Here is a 21,727-nt window from a genome sequence, read left to right as displayed (position 1 = left end):
TCAGAATAAAATTGTTAATTAAAAAAAATTTTCAAATATATAGAAAAAAGCCGTAGTTACTTACACATGCTTTTAGGGAGACAAGGTGGAAAGTGAAGGTTGCCAGACAAAAGACAGGACAGTGTTATGATCATATAAAGTCTCAGGGCAGGTGGCTTAAGTCACCCTATTTAAATAAAATTTCTTTGCTGCAATTACTAGTTAATCAGCTAGGATTTTTATAGCTTTGTCCAAAAAAGACCATTGCCTGTCTGTGTCATCAAGAATGCTTGAGAAACTTTGACATGTGATGTAGTTCAAAGTTTACTGCATTTTATCCTCAAAGAATGGAGCAAGAGGACATTATTATTTTTAGCAGCAAGCTGTCACCTAGATAGAGTGGGAATGTTCTCTACGATGGGTAATATCTTGAAGCTGTGTCAATAGGAGAGGGCTGTATGATGAGTCTGAAGATGTCTGATCCTACCTCATTCCTCTTGAGAAGCCCTTTAGTGTGGTGCTTAGGAATAAAGAACCCATACTGGGTTCAGATCCTTGCTCTGTGACTCTGGGTGATTTTTATTTTTTCTACTATGAGGTCCTTTTCACTAACATGATCCTTTTATATTTTAACAAGCCTCTTTTCATCTGTGAAATCATTTCTATGGCTGTTTGGCATGTAATCATCCATTAGCTTCATAATGAGGTTGAATGAAGTCACATCCATACTGTCAGGGCTAGTTTTTGGACTCCAACTTATGCATCAGACCTGACAGTTATATATAGGGACTTGGGTTGCTCACCCCTGTCTTCTGGGGTCACCTCCCACCAAGGACATGTGGTCACATGTGTCTGAGACAGAGAATTGCTGGTCTTTTATGTTTTAATACCTGCTTCCCTGTTTTATACAACTGTGATTTATTTCACTTTTGGAAAGAGCACTAGACTAGTGATCCATAGGAGGAAATAATAAATGAATGAATGTATTCATACATTCACATACACTATATATATGTATGTATGCATATATGTGCTGGATCGTGTTGTAAAATGTATTCCTCTTGTGGGTCATGGTCTTAAAAATTTGAAGCCTTTGGACGAGAGGATTTTGAAAGCTTCTCTAACTCCCTCATATTCTCGTTTTCTGACTTATAACCAGCCACGCAACCTTATTTGTTTCCAGATGTAGCACTGTCATTCAGACTCCATTTCTGAGTCTGTTTCCTGGTTGTGTCTTATTACTACTTGTCATGATATATGCCTTGTTATGAAAAAGATTGTTGAATCATGTAAGGATAATGCAGAAATCAAAGACCCTTGGTTGTAAACTTTTAACCAGATTATATACTATCTGGTGGCATAGTGGTTAAGAGTTTGGCTGCTAACCAAAAGGTCAGCAGTTTGAATCCACCAGCTGCTACTTGGAGACTCTATGGGGCAGTTCTACTGTGTCCTGTAGGGTCGATATGAGTCGGAATCCACTCGACAGCAATGTTTTTTTTTTTTTTTTGGCATATACTATCTGTGGTTTTCAAGAATACTTAAGATCAGAGTAGTTTAAACCAGGGGTTGGTGAACTATGGCCGGTTGGTAAAATACGGCCTGCCGTCTGTTTTTGTAATAAAGTTATTTTCACACAGAGCTATGGCCATTTATTATGTGTTGTCTGTTGTTGCTTTCTTGCTACATTGAGAGATTTTATAGTTGCCACAGAAATTGTATGACCCACCAAGCCTAAATTATTTACTAACTGGTTCTTTACAGGAGCCCTGGTGGTGCAGTGTTTAAGAGATGATGCTAACCAAAAGATTGGCTGTGCAAATCTGCCAGCTTCTCCATGGTCTGTTCTTTAGGGTCGCCATGAGTCAGAATTGACTCAATGGCAACGGGTTTTTTTTTCTGGTTTTGGTTTTTTACAGATAAAGTTTGCTGGCCTCTGATCTAAAGGAAGGCATTTTCTAGCTGTTTGATAGCATATCTGATTAAGTTGTATGCATGTTTGGGAAAACTGGTTATGGTAATATATTGATATTACCTCTATGGAAACTTTCTTTAGTCTTTCTGGGTAAATTAGATGTAAACCATATGTTTCTCATTTAGGCTTTAACTGTTAAGTGCGTGCATAGGGTTGCATCTGTGTAGCACATCTACAGATTAAACTGTAAAAAATGGGAACATGAAGAAAAATGATTTAAAAAAAAAAAACTTGCTGAGTGGTAGGAGCTTTCCATGCACTAATCCTCACACCACTGTACTATAAGCTGTTATCACCTCGATTTTAATGGGGAGAAACTGAAACTCAAAGAAGTAAAACAGAGAAACTACATATGTGCTAAAGGAGTCCTGGTGGCACAACAGTTAAGTGCTTGCTGCTAACTGAAAGGTTGACAGTTCGAACCCACCGGCGGCTCTGTGGGAAAAAGACCTAGCAATCTGTTCCTGTGAAGATTATAGCCTAGAAAACCCCATAGGGCAGTTCCCGTCTTTCACATAGTTGCATTGAGTTGAAAATCAGCTTGATGGCAAAACATGTATGTACTTAACCATCAATCCATGCTGCTTCGAGATATGCTATCTCTCTTCTGACACCTAAGTGGGTGGTGTGTACCAGTTCCTTGAAATTCCACAAGTGTTATTAATTTAAATATAGGAGATTTTTAAAAATAATATGTTTCTGTGTTTTGGTGAAAGTTTACATGGCAAATTACTTTCCATTTAACAATTTCTGTGCATATTTTCAGTGATAGTGGTCACAGTTCTCACAATGTGTCAATATTATCATTATTCCCATTCTGGTTGTTCTGTTTCCATTAATGTAGCTTCTCTGCTCCTCCCTCTACATTTCCATCTTTGCTTTAAGGTAAATGTTGACCTTTTGGTCTCATATACTTTTAAGAGCACAGTACTCGTGGGTGATACTGTTTATTTTGTGAGCTCCAATGTGTTATTTAATTGAAAGGTGACCTCCAGGAGTGGTTTCAGTTCCAGGTTTAAAGGATGTCTCAGGGCAACAGTCTCGGAGTTTCTCTGGCCTCTACTGGTCCAGTGTGTCTGGCTTTCTTTTGAGTTTTGTTCTACATTTTTCTCCCATCCTATTGGGACCATCTATTGTGTCCCTGGTTAGAACAGTTGATAGTGGTAGTTGGGCTCCATGTAGTTCTTCTGATCTCAGAATAGAAGAGGTTGTGGTTTTTGTGGGTTATTAGTCATGTAGACTAACTAGTCTTTTCTTTGAGTCTTTAGTTTCTTTCTTTGTCTTTTGCTCTAGATGAATACAGATTAATAGTTGTACCTTAGATGGTTGCTTGCAACCTTAAGACCCCAGCCTGTCCTTGCCAAACTAGGATGTAGAACATAAACTCTATGAACTTTGTTATACCAGTTGACTGAGTTGTCCCATGGGACTATGGTCCTAAGACTTCACACCCAGTAAATCAATCTCATGAAGTGTTTGGTTATGTCTAGAAAGCATCTGTAACTGTGTGTGTGTGTGCGCGCGTGTGTGTATATAGAGAGAGATTTTAATATTGCTTCTCTGCATTGATGGAGGGGAGTGAAAAGTGGATTAATTATTCCATTTTGGTTAATTCAGACTTATTAAAGGAAGATTATTCAGTCAGTTGGAGTATAGCATTTACTTTCAGTCATAGACAACTTGAATGGAAACCGTACCAGCTAAATAACCTTCGATTATATATATTAAACATATATTCTTGGCTAGAGATGAAGCTCTGGGAACAATTGAATAATTTATGGGTGTGTTTGGAATGAGCTCTAATCTCATCATTAAGAGCCATTTGTACCTATGAATAAATGATGGATCTGTATGTCCACAATGTGTTTCAAGTTCTTATTCCTTTATGAGGGAACTAGGCATATACAATATTTTCAAATACTAATTAATTGCTACAAATAGGGCAAAGGTTTTTTTTTTTCTCAGGATCAGAAGTGATTATCTTTTAAGGAACTCTTATTTATAAATTTTCTTATTTCTGTTTCAGTAGATCTTGTTTGATTTTATACTAGGGCAATATATTATGACCATTGACTCATACTTATGCCATTAAAGGCATTTGTTCTTTGCATCTGCTTCAATTTTTTCCTCTTTGAATTTCAGCACTTAAATTGAGAAAAAGCATTGCTTGCCTTAGAGCACATGTAAACTACCTAAACATGGATCATGGTATGACAATTCTTATTTTGTGCATTCAGTATTCCCAGAAATATAGAGTTAAAAATAATGAAAAAAAATAAAACAGAAACCTCGTAAGTTATCACAGTAGATTTCAGAAGAAATATGAACTTTATTGTAAAGCATCTATTTTACACTTTGGAAACCCTGGTGGTGTAGTGGTTAAGTTCTACGGCTGCTAACCAAAGGGTCAGCAGTTTGAATCCACCAGGCGCTCCTTGGAAACTTTATGAGGCAGTTCTACTCTGTCCTATAGGGTCGCTATGAGTCGGAATTGAGTCAACGGCACTGGGTTTGGTTGGTTTTTATTTTTCACTTTTTCCAATAAAGTCTATTTCTGGGAACAAACTGTATTTACTTGGATTGTAACTATATTTAAGATATTCGGTAATAAATTGCATTTTGTTCTTTCAAATTTCTATGAAATGTATTGTTAAATCAATAAATTTGTATCATGATTTCTCATTAGCATATATAAAGCTAGTTTAACTCTGTATTGTATGTGTTCTAATGTTCCTTGTGTTAATCTTTCTCTGTGCCCTTAATGGAAGAAAGATCATTCCAAAGTTGTCGATTACTTAAATGAGCAAATTTGTATATCACAGTTTGATTCATAATTGGAAAAGATTAATTTGTCCACTTTTTAGGGTCAAAAAACTAGGTTGATTTTGTATTCCAAGGTTACTGCATTTACCAATATTTTTTGTTTAGGACTTTCCTTTTACTTTTAAAACGTTATATACTCCAAACAAAATTTAAGTTTAAAAAAAAAATCATGTGTATGTTTAGCAAAATAAGGCTTGTTCTTTACTAACAGCAAAGATAACAATGAAAGATAATTTTGTGTGTTTCCTTCTATTATACTCAGTAAATTATGACTACAGAGGTGCCTTAAAGGGAATAACTTGTTAGAAGATCCTAGTAAAACTGCACACAGTGTCTCTAAAGAGAATGCTGTCAGCACAATGTTCAAAGCTATCCAGGGCCATATGACTTTTTATTTTTCTCCAGTTCAGCTTTTTTTTTGTTAAGTCACATGATTCAGGCTTTTATTGAAAAGTTCGACTTAAGAAAGGATATGTATTTGTTATTGATTTTTTCACAATTCCATAGAAAAGGCCTCTATTTCCATGTTCTTTCATAGTGTTATTACAATCTATTTAACTAAATATTCAAGAAATCAGTCTCCAAATGCTAGATGTTTTGTCAGTATAGTTTTGAGGTGGGTGATAAATTTTTTAAATTTATTTATTTTTTTAAATAAAAAAATAGGCCAGTGAAAATCTTATGAATGGCAGTGGAAAAGCGTTTGATATAGTGATGGAAGATGAGCTCCTTAGCTTGGAAGTCACTCAAAATACGAATGGGGAAGAGCTACCTTTTCAAAATAGAATGACACTCATGAAGTCAAACTTTCAGGGCCTTCATTTGCTGATGTGGCGTGACTCAAAATGAGAAGAAACAGCTGTAAGCATCCATTAATAATTGGAAGGTGAAATGTATGACGTATGAATCTAGGAAAATTGGAACTCATCAAAAACAAAATGGAGTGCATAAAGAATCAATACCTTAGGCAATAAGGAGCTGAAATGGACTGGTACAGGCAGTTTTAAATTGGACAGTCATATGGTCTACTGTGCTGGGAATGACAAATTGAAGAGGAATTTTTGTTGCATTCATTGTCATAAAGAACATTTCAAGATCAATCCTGAAGTACAACTCTATCAGTGATGGTTTAATATCCATATTCCTACAAGGAAGACCAGTTAATATGACTATTATTCAAATCTGAGTAATGTCAAAGATGAAGTAATGGAAGATTTTCATCAAATTTTGCAAACTGAAATTGAGATGAATTGATAATTATTGGTGATTGGAAAATGAAAGTTGGGAACAAAGAAGAAGGATCAGTAGTTGGAAAATATGGCCTTGATGATAGAAACAATGCTAGAGAATGCATGACAGAAGTTTGCAAGATCAACAACCCATTCATTGGAACAACATAAACGCTGACTATACTTAAGGGCCTTGCTGGAAGGAATACACAGGATTCAAATCAACTACATCTGTGGAAAGAGACCACGAAATAGCTCAATTTCATTAGTCAGAACAAGGCCAGGAGTTTACTGCAGAAAAGTCCGTCAATGACTCATATGCAGGTTCAAGCTGAAACTGAAGAAATTTAAAAGAAGTCCACCAGAGCCAAAATATGACTTTGAGTATATCCCACATGAATTTGGAGACTGTCTCAAGAATAGATTTGACACATTGAACACTAATGACCGAAGACTAAACGAGTTAAGGAATGACATCAAGGACATCATACATAAAGAAAGCAAAAGGTCATTAGAAAGACAGGAAAGAAAGAAAAGACCAAAATGAATGTCAGAAGAAACTCTGAAACTTGTTCTTGAATGTACAGTAGCTGAAGTGAATGGAAGAAATGATGATGGAAAAGAGGTGAACTGAAGATTTCAAAGGGCAGCTCAAGAAGACAAAGTAAAATATTATAATCACGTGTGCAGAGATCTGGAGTTATAAAACCAAAAGTGAAGAACGTGCTTGGCATTTCTCAAGCTAAAAGAACTGAAAAAAAATTCAAGCCTTAAGTTACAATACCAAAGGATTTAAAGTACAAAATATCGAACAAGGCAGGAAGCATCAAAAGAAGATGGAAGGAATACACAAAACCACTGTACCAAAAAGAATTGGTTGATATTCGGCCTTTCCAGAAGGTAGCATATGTTCAAGAACTGATGGTATTGAAGGAAGAAGTCCAAGTTGTACTGAAGGCATTGGTGAAAAACAAGGCTGTAGGAATTGATGTTTCAACAAACAGATGTAACACTGGAAATGCTTTTCTATGCCAAGAAATTTGGAAGACAGCTTCCTGGCCAACCAACTGGAAGAAAGGTGATCAGACAGAATGTGGAAATTATCAAACAATGTCATAAATATCACAAAGAAGTAAATTTTTGCTAAAGATAATTAAAAAACACGTGTGGTGGCAGTACATCGACAGGGAACTGCCGGAAAGTCAAGCCAGATTCAGAAGCAGATATAGAAGGAGGGATATTGTTGCTGTCATCAGATGGAACTTGGATGAAAGCAGAGAATATCAGAAAGGTGTTTACCTGTGGTTTTTTGACTATGCAAAGGCATTTGACTGTGTGGATCATAATGAATTATGCAGGTTGTTAATGAGTCTTCCTCCTATTCTGATGCTTTGTTCTTCATATAGGCCAGCTTTTCCAATTATTTGCCTAGCATACAGAATGTATAAGTACGGTGAAAAGATAGAGCCCTGACACACACCTTTCCTTATTTTAAGACACAGTATCCCCTTCTTCTGTCAGGACTGGAGGAAGACTCATTAACAACCTGCAATATGCAGGTGATACACTCTTGCTTGCTGAAGTAGAAGATGACTTGAAGCATTTATTGATAAAGATCAAAGGCTATAGCCTTCATTATGAATTATACCTCAACATGAAAAACAAAAACAAAAATTCTTGCAGCTGGACCAATAAGCAACATTGTGATAAATGGAGAAAAGATTGAAGTTGTCAAAGATTTCATTTTACTTGGATCCACAATCAACACCCATGGAAGCAGCAGTCAAGAAATCAAGGGCCTATTGCATTGGACAAATATACTGCAAAAGACCTCTTTCAAGTGTTCAAAAACAAAGATGTCATTTTGAGAACTAAGATGTGTCTGACCCAAGCCATGGTGTTTTCAGTTGCCTCATATATATGTGAAAGCCAATGAATAAGGAAGATTGAAGAAGAATCGATGCCTTTGAGTTATGGTGTTGGTGAAGAGTATTGAATATACCGTGGAGTGCCAGAAGGATGGACACATCTGTCTTGGAAAAAGTACAGCCAAAATGCTCCTTAGAAGCAGGAAAGGCGAGGCTTAGTCTCATGTACTTTGGTCATGTTATCAGGAGGGATCAATCCTTGGAAAGGGATATCATCCTTGGTAAATTCGAGAGTCAGTGAAAAAGAGGAAGACCCTTAATAAGATGGATTGACACAGTGACTGCAACAATGGGCTTAAGCATAACAATGATTGTGAGGATGACTTGGAACCAGGCATTTTTTGATTCAGTTGTACATAGGGTTGCTATGAGTTGGAACTGAGTGGACGGTGTGTAACAACAACAACACTATTTCTGAGGAATGGTTCTTTCAGTAGCAGCTTTAGAATAGAAAGAAGTTTTGGAAAGTCCAAATCAACTTGATTTTTATTTTCAAGTGAACAACTTGAAAGCCCTTAAGTGGCTTACCGTGGTGGAAGCTGACCATTGCAGTGATAGATCAGTCCCTTACCTGATTGATTGGCATAGAGGAATTAGCAATCTATGAAATGGCTTTTCAGAAGTAGTTTTCCTCCAAAGGTCAAGGGATTTGTAGATTCCCTGTATCTGGCATGATTTATAGTACTCATTGTAGCCTTATCAGTAGCACATAAAATAACTGAAAAAGGAAAGTGTTTTCCAGCTCATTTTTCTTCCTCTCTGCCTAACTACATTTCTCAAACACCAAATCAGTATTGCCTCCTTTCATTCTGCCATACATCTCAGTGAACCTTTAAATTCATGAATTATGTTTTTATTTATGAATTAGAACCTTGTTTTGACATTTCTTTTTTCTTAAGTAGATTATAACACTGTGTGTAAGGACATGTTGAACTCAAGAATGTGTGTATAGAGAAGTGTGCGTCATAGACGACTTTGTGTTTAGGGCTTTCTATTGAGCCTTAAATGGTTAATAGATCAAGATATTTTATGTGCCCTCTGTTGTAAGGATGAAACAAATTATCTCCCCCTCAATTTCCCTCCATTTCTCTTTAAACTCTACATGGCTGCCCGCATTTTTGTGTTTCGTTTGTTTGCTTTGTAAACATTTTTTTTTTTTCAGTTGTGTCATACTCCTGGATAAAATCCCTTAATAGTTTCAGTAAAACTATAGAATGAAATTTAGACACCTTTTATGATATTTCAAGCTTTTCATGCTTAGTTTTGTTTTTGTCTTGTCTACTTGCTATGCTGCTTATTTGAGATCCTCCAGTATATCATGTGCTTTTAAACATGTATTCCTTTGCTTTTCCTTCTAATTTGAATCCCATATCCATTCGGGCTTTTACTTGCCTGGTATATTCTCACTCATCTTCATCAAAGATTTCACTTAAAGAAGGCTTCCCTAGTCAACCTGGGAGGAGGTAGCCAATTCTTCTGTGTTCTTTAGAACTTTGGTCATACAACTATTATTCATTTAACACAGTGGGATATGTCAATTACAGTGGTGCAAATGTTGCAAATGGCGCTGGACTACCAGCACAAAAGGTTTGGCAGTTTGAGCCTGCCCAGAGATGCCTTGGAAGATAGGCCTGGCAATCTGTTTCCAAAAGGTCGTAGCCTTGAAAATGCAATGGAGCAGTTCTACCCTGCACACATGGGATCTGTATGAATCGGTATTGACTCAGTGACAAGCAACAATAATATATTATATATATATGAGGGGGCATATGTCTGTCTGTCCTATTTATCAGGCCAGGAATAATATTTTGTATATTTTTGTATCCCCTATCATCTAGAGCAGCACTTTGTGCTGCTCCTTAACCCTAAAATATATAACTTTTTACAAAAAGATGTGTAAAGCTCTGTATTAAACATTTATTAATATGCTATATAGGTTATAAACAGATGTACAGTACACTTTGAGTTAAAGTTATTGTAAACTCTAAAATGGAAATTCATCTTTTATAATTTTCTTATTACTCAAGTCAAGTGGACCAGCATCTTTTCCAAGACTTTTGTGACTTGTTGCTGTTATGCAAGTGATGTGCAATAAATAGCAGGGGTTGACCCACTTATTTGTACAGAAACTCCTAGTTGTTATTGCTAATCAGAATCCTGGTGTCTAAAATTAACAGTGGCTATTTTTTTTATAAGGACAGCAATTAAGGCCATTTGTCTTCCAAATGAGTTAATGTGCCTTCCACTGGTAGCTTAAATTTGCATACAGAGGGGACTCAAGCTACTAGAAAGGGTAATGGGGCCCCAGTGGCATGTGCTGCAAAGCAATAAGTCATTTTAGGGTTGCAAAAGCAAATTATATTTTGGGAAAAACTTTTCCCTTGCTATGTGAAGATGCATTCCTTAGCGATCGCTTTTCATTGATTCATTTTAACTTAAAAAGTATGTCATTTTTCATAACAGTGTTTATAAAAAGACAATTTAAGTACAGTTTAAAGACGATATAACACTTTCAAGTTTGGGTAACTGCTGGAGTTTAGATATTTCAAAGATTTGGTGTAGTCCTAAGAGTGATTCAAGGATACACACATACACACCCTGCTCTTGAAAAAGATTGTTAGGGCTATCTTATCACCCTGACATCTCTGAGTTTTGCCTGTGACACTGGCTTGCTTCTGTGGTTGAAGAGGCATATAATTTTTATTCAGATTCAAATTGTCAAACTATTGATGAAGGAAATGAATTCCCTGATTACAGAGTGAATTTCAGGGCCTGAAGTTTACCATCTCCTAGCTTGCTGCTTGGTCAGAGAATTTGCTGAGTTTCTTCACAAAGATCCCCATGGAAACTAAACAAATGAACTACTTGAAAGGAGACAGGTTATTGGTTTTTCTCATTAAACCCACTGCTGGATTTTCATTAATTCTAATCCATTTTCTTTCAAGATTAGTCACATAGGCCAGTTCTTATTTTCATGATTTGACTAAATTAATATGTTAAGTTTTGTGTGCATGTGTGTAGGCTAAGAAGCAAATAAGTAATCATTCTACTTCTGCCATAAAATAACCACTGAACATAAAGCCAGAAAAAAAAAAAAAATGCTGATGTAAACGGGAAAGGCTATCTCCATTTTTTTTTTTTTTTTAAAGGAAGTTATTAAATAAAGGGGGAGTTGTGGGGTAATCATAGGCTAATCTGATAGGTTTCGTGCTTCAATTTCATTTTTTTTTAAATCATAGTTGAGTATGAAAGTGATCTAAATAAAGCTTGGAATAGTGCATCACCTCTCTCAAGTTCTTTAGACCCATATGCTTCGTATGTATCATTTGCTACCACGCTACTTGCCTACCTACTGGTTGCCGTTGAGTCGATTCTGACTCATAGCGACCCTGTAGGACAGAGTAGAACTGCCCCATAGAGTTTCCAAGGAGCACCTGGTGGATTCGAACCTGCCGACCTTTTGGTTGACAGCCATAGCTGTTAATCACTACGCCACCAGGGTTTCCTTGCTACCATGAATAGACATCTGTGTGTTCTTTTAAAGCGTGTAATTCGGCAAGATTTAAATATTAGTTTCATTTTTAGAACTTGCATTATAGAGAGACAATTTTCACCCTTTTCCTTCCTTTCCCATATTACCACAAAAGTTATTAAAAGCTATTTAGATTCTAGGTGGTTTGTATATTTCAGGAAAGGCTCACTGTGTATGTATCTTTCATTATTTTTAATTTTTCAAAATCCGTGCCTCAAATAGAAGATAGCAATTTCTTTTATATGAACACTTAAAGAGAAAAGTGATAAACAGGAGCAGTGTTTATTGTTAAAATCATGAGAACCACATTAAATATTTTCATGTAACATTTTCTCCTCCAGCATTTTCTCCATTTTTAGAAAATCTCTTTTGAATGTAACAACAGCCTTCTTTTTCTTTCCAGGTGGTTGTACTTTTGATGATGGTCCGGGGGCCTGTGATTACCACCAGGATCTATATGATGACTTTGAATGGGTGCATGTTAGTGCCCAAGAGCCTCATTATTTGCCTCCTGAGATGCCTCAAGGTGAGAACTATTCTGTTTACTCAGGATTGATACCTTTGGAGTATGTAGTATTTTCTTATTTGAGGTATAACAATGATTTAATTATTACAATAAGCTAATTTATTGGTGCTACTTGACCACATCTAAGAATCTTACATATTGTCTTTTCCTCAATTACTTTCTCCAATCCTATATAATTAAAGAATGCACACTGTGGTATACCTTTGTATCTGTCTTTGGAAAAATAGAATATTATTGTTTTTTCCCTATGTAGTGAAAAAGCAAAATGAAAAAATAATAAAAAAAAGCATAACAAAGAAAATCCTTTCAAAAAAATCTAAAACGTGGGACCAACTCATTTTATATCAATTCAATTATATTAGAGTCGATGCGACTCTACGGCAGTGGAGTGGGTTTTGTGATTCAGGAGTGACTTGGTGGCACCTAACAACAACATATGTATTATAATACATAATGTATAATTGATTGATTGTCTATTGTTAATAATTCGAGTTTAAAATATATTTTTGATATTTTGTTATGATTATTTTTAAATAGCTTATAATTAATTTTTTTCTACAATTTAGAAAGGCGTTTCTAATACTGAATGTGAATTTTGGCTATAACGATTTCAGACCTGTCTTTTGTGAGTGACAATGTCAATTATGGTGATTGTAGGGAGAAAATTTTATTAATAGCATCCCTGAACTTGCTGATATATATGATTTAAAAGTTGTATTTCCAGATTTTGGTTTGTAAATGAATATACGAAATAAATCCCTTGGAAAGTTTTTTTTTTTTTTTTTTTAATTGTTTTTCCCTGCATTGTGTACTTACATAACCCCAAAACCTAAACCCATAGCAACCCTATAGGTCAGAGCAGAACTTCCCCATAGAGTTTCCAGGGAGCGGCTGGTGGATGTGATCTGCTGACCTTTTGGTTAGCAGCCAAACGCATAACCACTGCGTTACCAGGGCTCCATGTCCTTTGATAGTAGAAAAAAAAGGGTGAATCAAATCTGGTTTCTGTTCTCAATTGTCACATTCCATGGCTGAGTAGGCACATGGTTATTTTTAAAGCAGAATTTACAGAGAAATTACTTGGTTGTATGTGGTTGATAACCTCTTCTTTTGTTTGACGCCTATGTTGTCAGCATACACATTTAATTTTGTGCATAGGTTTGTATTTTTCTTTCAAAGGTACATAACCTTATTTTCCTGGTGCATTTTAATTAAAGAAACTCTTCTAATTTTTCACCTTGGTTTTCTGTGTGGTATATTTAGACTGAATTTTGCAGATAAAATTAAAAGGTGGTGGGCTGGGAGATGCACACATTTTGACTGTTTATCATCAGAGAATAATCAGAAAGACGTTGATTTATGGAAATGTTACCATTGCTAATTACCATTGAAGATGGGTGATGAATAGCTGAACAGATACTGCTCAGATGACCTTGTTGGCTCACCTTGATGAACAGCTTAATCGGTGGCTCTAGGACAGGATGATATGCACAGAAAATGAAAGTGTTTGAAATTCAGCCACATCTTCCAATTAATAGGGCATTAAGCAAATAATCATGCAGAATGTAACTTGTAGTTAGTTGTCGGAGGTGAGAAAAAGAACCCATGTGCACATTTGTTTGCTTTTCTCTTTCTACAATAAATAGTTTTTTTTCTTTTCCATTTCCTTCTGATATTCCTTTAAAATGTTGACTGAACATTATCAGCTCATACACTGGGGAAAAAAGGAGGCATTTGGATGTAGCCTGTTAAAAACACGTGAGTGGCTAGGGGGCGGAGCCAATATGGCGGACTAGGCAGACACTACCTCGGATCCCTCTTACAACAAAGACACGGAAAAACAAGTGAATCGATCACATACATAACAATCTATGAACCCTGAACAACAAACACAGATTTAGAGATGGAGAACGAACTAATACGGGGAAGCAGCGATTGTTTCCAGACCCTGGAGCCAGCGTACCAGTCAGGTACGGCACAAGCACAGAGAGCTGCTCCACCCCCCTGAACTAACCCCAGGAGGGAGACCAGCCGGTACCGCCGGCGGCGTGGGACGCAGCCGGTAGGAGAAGTCCCCGGGAGGCAGTGACTGGTCTTGGAACAGGAAGAGCAGCGTCCCAGCCGGGGAACCGTCTCGCCGGGATTTGGACTGGACGCAGGTACGGCATAAACACGGAGAGCTGCTCCACCCCCCTGAACTAACCCCGGGAAGGGGCCCAGCCAGGTCTCGCGGGCGGCGTGGGACACAGCCGATAGGAGAAGTCCCCGGGAGGCAGCGACTGGTATTGGAGCGGGGAGAACAGCGTCCCAGCCGGGACACTTGGTCACGGCACAAGCACGGGGAGCTGCTCCACCCATCTGAACTAACCCCGGGAGGGGGCCTACCTGGTTCGCGGGGGCGGCACGGCCACGCGGCTGGAGGGACGAGAAGTCCCCGGGAGGCAGCGACTGATTTTGGAGTCGAGAGTGCACCGTCCCAGCAGGGGAGCCTTGACGCTGGGTGTGGGGCTGGAAGCGGAGGATCTGACCGTGACTCCAGCGGGCCAGACCCCCAGGGGGCAATCTCCACACAGCTAGCACACATAGGCGACGCGCCTGCGGGAATCTCAGATATAATAGTCATTCCAAGCAAGACAAGAACTCTGGCTATATTCTGAGGTGCTACCCTCCTATCTCTCTGTTCCCTCCCCCACCCTCCCCAGGCGGCTTCATTAACATCCGAATAGCCTGAGCCAGAGGGAGAACTCTGATAGGGGTCTGACTGCATTTTTTTTTTTTAGCGGATTTTCTGGAAAAACTAGTTTCCCAGTGATGGCTCGGAGACAACAATCCATATCAAACCACTTAAAGAAGCAGACCATGACAGCTTCTCCAACCCCCCAAACAAAAGAATCAAAATCTTTCCCAAATGAAGATACAATCCTGGAATTATCAGATACAGAATATAAAAAACTAATTTACAGAATGCTTAAAGATATCACAAATGAAATTAGGATAACTGCAGAAAAAGCCAAGGAACACACCGATAAAACTGTTGAAGAACTCAAAAAGATTATTCAAGAACATAGTGGAAAAATTAATAAGTTGCAAGAATCCATAGAGAGACAACATGTAGAAATCCAAAAGATTAACAATAAAATTACAGAATTAGACAACGCACTAGGAAGTCAGAGGAGCAGACTTGAGCAATTAGAACGCAGACTCGGACATCTGGAGGACCAGGGAATCAACACCAACATAGCTGAAAAAAAATCAGATAAAAGAATTAAAAAAAATGAAGAAACCCTAAGAATCATGTGGGACTCTATCAAGAAGGATAACCGGCGGGTGATTGGAGTCCCAGAACAGGGAGGGGGGACAGAAAACACAGAGAAAATAGTTGAAGAACTCCTGACAGAAAACTTCCCTGACATCATGAAAGACGAAAGGATATCTATCCAAGACGCTCATCAAACCCCATTTAAGATTGATCCAAAAAGAAAAACACCAAGACATATTATCATCAAACTCACCAAAACCAAAGATAAACAGAAAATTTTAAAAGCAGCCAGGGAGAAAAGAAAGGTTTCCTTCAAGGGAGAATCAATAAGAATATGTTCTGACTACTCAGCAGAAACCATGCAGGCAAGAAGGGAATGGGACGACATATACAGAACACTGAAGGAGAAAAACTGCCAGCCAAGGATCATATATCCAGCAAAACTCTCTCTGAAATATGAAGGCGAAATTAAGATATTTACAGACAAACACAAGTTTAGAGAATTTGCAAAAACCAAACCAAAGCTACAAGAAATACTAAAGGATATTGTTTGGTCAGAGAACCAATAATATCAGATATCAGCACAACACAAGGTCACAAAACAGAATGTCCTGATATCAACTCAAATAGGGAAATCACAAAAACAAACAAATTAAGATTAATTAAAAAAAAATACACATAACAGGGAATCATGGAAGTCAATAGGTTAAAGATCACAATAATCAAAAAGAGGGACTAAATACAGGAGGCATTGAACTGCCATATGGAGAGTGATACAAGGCGATATAGAACGATACAAGTTAGGTATTTACTTAGAAAAATAGGGGTAAATAATAAGGTAACCACAGAAAGGTATAACAACTCTATAACTCAAGATAAAAGCCAAGAAAAACGTAACGACTCAACTAACATAAAGTCAAACACTATGAAAATGAGGATCTCACAATTTACTAAGAAAAACGCCTCAGCACAAAAAAGTATGCGGAAAAATGAAATTGTCAACAACACACATGAAAAGGCATCAAAATGACAGCACTGAAAACTTATTTATCTATAATTACCCTGAATGTAAATGGACTAAATGCACCAATAAAGAGACAGAGAGTCACAGACTGGATAAAGAAACACGATCCATCTATATGCTGCCTACAAGAGACACACCTTAGACTTAGAAACACAAACAAACTAAAACGCAAAGGATGGAAAAAAGTATATCAAGCAAACAATAAGCAAAAAAGAAGAGGAGTAGCAATATTAATTTCTGACAAAATAGACTTTAGACTTAAATCCACCACAAAGGATAAAGAAGGACACTATATAATGATAAAAGGGACAATTGATCAGGAAGACATAACCATATTAAATATCTATGCACCCAATGACAGGGCTGCAAGATACATAAATCAAATTTTAACAGAATTGAAAAGTGAGATAAATACCTCCACAATTATAGTAGGAGACTTCAACACACCACTTTCGGAGAAGGACAGGACATCCAGTAAGAAGCTCAATAGAGACACGGAAGATCTAATTACAACAATCAACCAACTTGACCTCATTGACTTCTACAGAACTCTCCACCCAACTGCTGCAAAATATACTTTTTTTTCTAGTGCACATGGAACATTCTCTAGAATAGACCACATATTAGGTCATAAAACAAACCTTTGCAGAGTCCAAAACATCGAAATATTACAAAGCATCTTCTCAGACCACAAGGCAATAAAACTAGAGATCAATAACAGAAAAACTAGGGAAAAGAAATCAAATACTTGGAAAATGAACAATACCCTCCTGAAAAAAGACTGGGTTATACAGGACATCAAGGAGGGAATAAGGAAATTCTTAGAAAGCAACGAGAATGAAAATACTTCCTATCAAAACCTCTGGGACACAGCAAAAGCAGTGCTCAGAGGCCAATTTATATCGATAAATGCACACATACAAAAAGAAGAAAGAGCCAAAATCAGAGAACTGTCCCTACAACTTCAACAAATAGAAAGTGAGCAACAAAAGAATCCATCAGGCACCAGAAGAAAACAAATAATAAAAATTAGAGCTGAACTAAATGAATTAGAGAACAGAAAAACAATTGAAAGAATTAAAAAAGCCAAAAGCTGGTTCTTTGAAAAAATTAACAAAATTGATAAACCATTGGCTAGACTGACTAAAGAAAAACAGGAGAGGAAACAAATAACCCAAATAAGAAACGAGAAGGACCACATCACAACAGAACCAAATGAAATTAAAAGAATCATTTCAGATTATTATGAAAAATTGTACTCTAACAAATTTGCAAACCTAGAAGAAATGGATGAATTCCTGGAAAAACACTACCTACCTAAACTAACACATTCAGAAGTAGAACAACTAAATAGACCCATAACAAAAGAAGAGATTGAAACGGTAATCAAAAAATTCCCCCCAAAAAAAAGCCCTGGCCCGGACGGCTTCACTGCAGAGTTCTACCAAACTTTGAGAGAAGAGTTAACACCACTACTTCTGAAGGTATTCCAAAGCATAGAAAATGACGGAATACTACCCAACTCATTCTATGAAGCCACCATCTCCTTGATACCAAAACCAGGTAAAGACATTACAAAAAAAGAAAATTATAGACCTATATCCCTCATGAACATTGATGCAAAAATCCTCAACAAAATTCTAGCTAATAGAATCCAACAACACATCAAAAAAAAAAATAATTCACCCTGATCAAGTGGGATTTATACCAGGTATGCAAGGCTGGTTTAATATCAGAAAAACCATTAATGTAATCCATCACATAAGTAAAACAAAAGACAAAAACCACATGATCTTATCAATTGATGCAGAAAAGGCATTTGACAAAGTTCAACACCCATTTATGATAAAAACTCTTACCAAAATAGGAATTGAAGGAAAATTCCTCAACATAATAAAGGGCATCTATGCAAAGCCAACAGCCATTATCACTCTAAATGGAGAGAACCTGAAAGCATTTCCCTTGAGAACGGGAACCAGACAAGGATGCCCTTTATCACCGCTCTTATTCAACATCGTGCTAGAAGTCCTAGCCAGGGCAATTAGGCTAGACAAAGAAATAAAAGGTATCCGGATTGGCAAGGAAGAGGTAAAGTTATCACTATTTGCAGATGACATGATTATATACACAGAAAACCCTAAGGAATCCTCCAGAAAACTACTGAAACTAATAGAAGAGTTTGGCAGAGTCTCAGGTTATAAAAAAAAAAAAAAAATAAACATACAAAAATCACTTGGATTCCTCTACATCAACAAAAAGAACACCGAAGAGGAAATAACCAAATCAATACCATTCACAGTAGCCCCCAAGAAGATAAGATACTTAGGAATAAATCTTACCAAGGATGTAAAAGACCTATACAAAGAAAACTACAAAGCTCTACTACAAGAAATTCAAAAGGACCTACTTAAGTGGAAAAACATACCTTGCTCACGGATAGGAAGACTTAACATGGTAAAAATGTCTATTCTACCAAAAGCCATCTATACATTTAACGCACTTCCGATCCAAATTCCAATGTCATATTTTAAGGGGATAGAGAAACAAATTACCAATTTCATATGGAAGGGAAAGAAGCCCCGGATAAGCAAAGCACTACTGAAAAAGAAGAAGAAAGTGGGAGGCCTCACTTTACCTGACTTCAGAACCTATTATACAGCCACAGTAGTCAAAACAGCCTGGTACTGCTACAACAACAGGCACATAGACCAATGGAACAGAATTGAGAACCCAGACATAGATCCATCCACGTATGAGCAGCTGATATTTGACAAACGACCAGTGTCAATTAATTGGGGAAAAGAAAGCCTTTTTAACAAATGGTGCTGGCATAACTGGATAACCATTTGCAAAAAAATGAAACAGGACCCATACCTCACACCATGCACAAAAACTAACTCCAAGTGGATCAAAGACCTAAACATAAAGACCAGAACAATAAAGATCATGGAAGAAAAAATTGGGACAACCCTAGGAGCCCTAATACAAGGTATAAACAGAATACAAAACATTACCAAAAATGATGAACAGAAACCCGATAACTGGGAGCTCCTAAAAATGAAACACCTATGCTCATCTAAAGACTTCTCCAAAAGAGTAAAGAGACCACCTACAGATTGGGAAAGAATTTTCAGCTATGACATCTCCGACCAGCGCCTGATCTCTAAAATCTACATGATTCTGTCAAAACTCAACCACAAAAAGACAAACAACCCAATCAAGAAGTGGGCAAAGGACATGAACACGCATTTCACTAAGGAAGATATTCAGGCAGCCAACAGATACATGAGAAAATGCTCTCGATCATTAGCCATTAGAGAAATGGAAATTAAAACTACGATGAGATTCCATCTCACACCAGCAAGGCTGGCATTAATCCAAAAAACACAAAATAATAAATGTTGGAGAGGCTGCGGAGAGATTGGAACTCTCATACACTGCTGGTGGGAATGTAAAATGGTACAACCACTTTGGAAATCTATCTGGCGTTATCTTAAACAGTTAGAAATAGAACTACCATACAACCCAGAAATCCCACTCCTCGGAATATACCCTAGAGATACAAGAGCCTTCATACAAACAGATATATGCACACCCGTGTTTATTGCAGCTCTGTTTACAATAGCAAAAAGTTGGAAGCAACCAATGTGTCCATCAACGGATGAATGGGTAAATAAATTGTGGTATATTCACACAATGGAATACTACGCATTGATAAAGAACAGTGACGAATCTGTGAAACATTTCATAACATGGAGGAACCTGGAAGGCATTATGCTGAGCGAAATTAGTCAGAGGCAAAAGGACAAATATTGTATAAGACCACTATTATAAGATCTTGAGAAATAGTAAACCTGAGAAGAACACATACTTTTGTGGTTACGAGGGGGGGAGGGAGCGAGGGTGAGAGAGGGTTTTTTTATTGATTAATCAGTAGATAAGAACTGCTTTAGGTGAAGGGAAAGTCAACACTCAATACATGGAAGGTCAGCTCAATTGGACTGGACCAAAAGCAAAGAAGTTTCCGGGATAAAATGAAGGCTTCAAAGGTCAGCGGAGCAAGGGCGGGGGTTTGCGGAACATGGTTTGTGGGGACTTCTAAGTCAATTGGCAAAATAATTCTATTATGAAATCATTCTGCATCCCACTTTGAAATGTGGCGTCTGGGGTCTTAAATGCTAACAAGCAGCCATCTAAGATGCATCAATTGGTCTCAACCCACCTGGAGGAAAGGAAAATGAAGAACACCAAGGCCACACGACAACTAAGAGCCCAAGAGACAGAAAGGGCCACATGAACCAGAGACCTACATCATCCTGAGACCAGAAGAACTAGTTGGTTCCCGGCCACAATCGATGACTGCCCTGACAGGGAGCACAGCAGAGGACCCCTGAGGGAGCAGGAGATCAGTGGGATGCAGACCCCAAATTCTCATAAAAAGACCAAACTTCATGGTCTGACTGAGACTAGAGGAATCCTGGCTGCCATGGTCCCCAGACCTTCTGTTGGCACAGGACAGGAACCATCCCCGAAGACAACTCATGAGACATGTAAGGGACTGGTCAGCGGATGGGAGAGTGATGATGATGAAGAGTGATCTAATTATATCAGGTGGACACTTGAGATTGTGTTGGCAACTCTTGTCTGGAGAGGGGATGGGAGGATAGAGAGAGAGGGAAGCCGGCAAAATTGTCATGAAAGGAGAGACTGAAAGGGCTGACTCAAGAGGGGGAGAGCAATTGGGCATAGGGAGTGAGATGTATGTAAACTTATATGTGACAGACTGATTGGATTTGTAAACATTCACTTGAAGCTTAATAAAAGTTATTAAAAAAAAAAAACATGAGTGAAGAGTTCTTTTATTTTCAACAAAATAGGGTGAGCATTCTTACGTTTTATTTTTTTAAATAAGGAAAAAAGGGAATATTTGGCAAATGTAAGGTTTTAAGGTAGGAATCCTGGGTCTCTGATGCAGACTTGTTACTGAACCATCTATATAGTATTTTGACATTTTGGACTGAAAGAATAAAGGGCTGAGTAATAGAATATAATAAAAGAAGAATGAAGGTAGGTAGAAGAAAATAATAGAAGACAAAAATTGTTTCTCTTGGTGGGGAAATATTAATAACTGCTTAAAATTTCACTTAGCAGCTCTTGCTCCATACACTGCTTTTGTCAGGTTATAATGATGGTGGTTGAAAAGATCTGCCAACTAGTTTTAAATAGCACACAAAAGAACGAATACTTCATAAAATATGTCGTTTCAAAATATGAAAATGTACTTAACTCAGTCATCAAGAAAATGCAAATCAAAACCACTAGAAAATACTGTATATTCAGTGAAAGGTAAAAATCAAAATTCCAGGCATTGGTGAGAATGTGAAATAAGTAAAACTCTCCTTCAGGTCGGAGGGTACAACCGTACGTATATACACACATATAAGGAAACCCA

The 21,727-nt window shown here is 37.4% G+C and overlaps 1 protein-coding gene across 2 annotated transcripts in view; it reads left to right on the top strand.

Annotated features, from left to right (window-relative positions):
• Nucleotides 1-21,727, top strand: part of PTPRK (protein tyrosine phosphatase receptor type K) — a 691,930-nt gene that overhangs the window by 143,120 nt on the left and 527,083 nt on the right. For both annotated transcript variants that reach the window (XM_010593476.3, XM_064290685.1), the window contains exon 2: nt 11,870-11,992. In XM_010593476.3, the coding sequence (XP_010591778.1) occupies nt 11,870-11,992 (123 nt within the window). The remainder of the gene's footprint in view (nt 1-11,869; nt 11,993-21,727) is intronic.

The sequence above is a fragment of the Loxodonta africana genome, chromosome 1 (genome assembly GCF_030014295.1).
Source record: "Loxodonta africana isolate mLoxAfr1 chromosome 1, mLoxAfr1.hap2, whole genome shotgun sequence".
Lineage (NCBI taxonomy): Eukaryota > Metazoa > Chordata > Mammalia > Proboscidea > Elephantidae > Loxodonta > Loxodonta africana.
The sequence above is the reverse complement of the archived record's forward strand: the minus strand, read 5'-3'. Positions and strand labels throughout refer to the sequence as shown.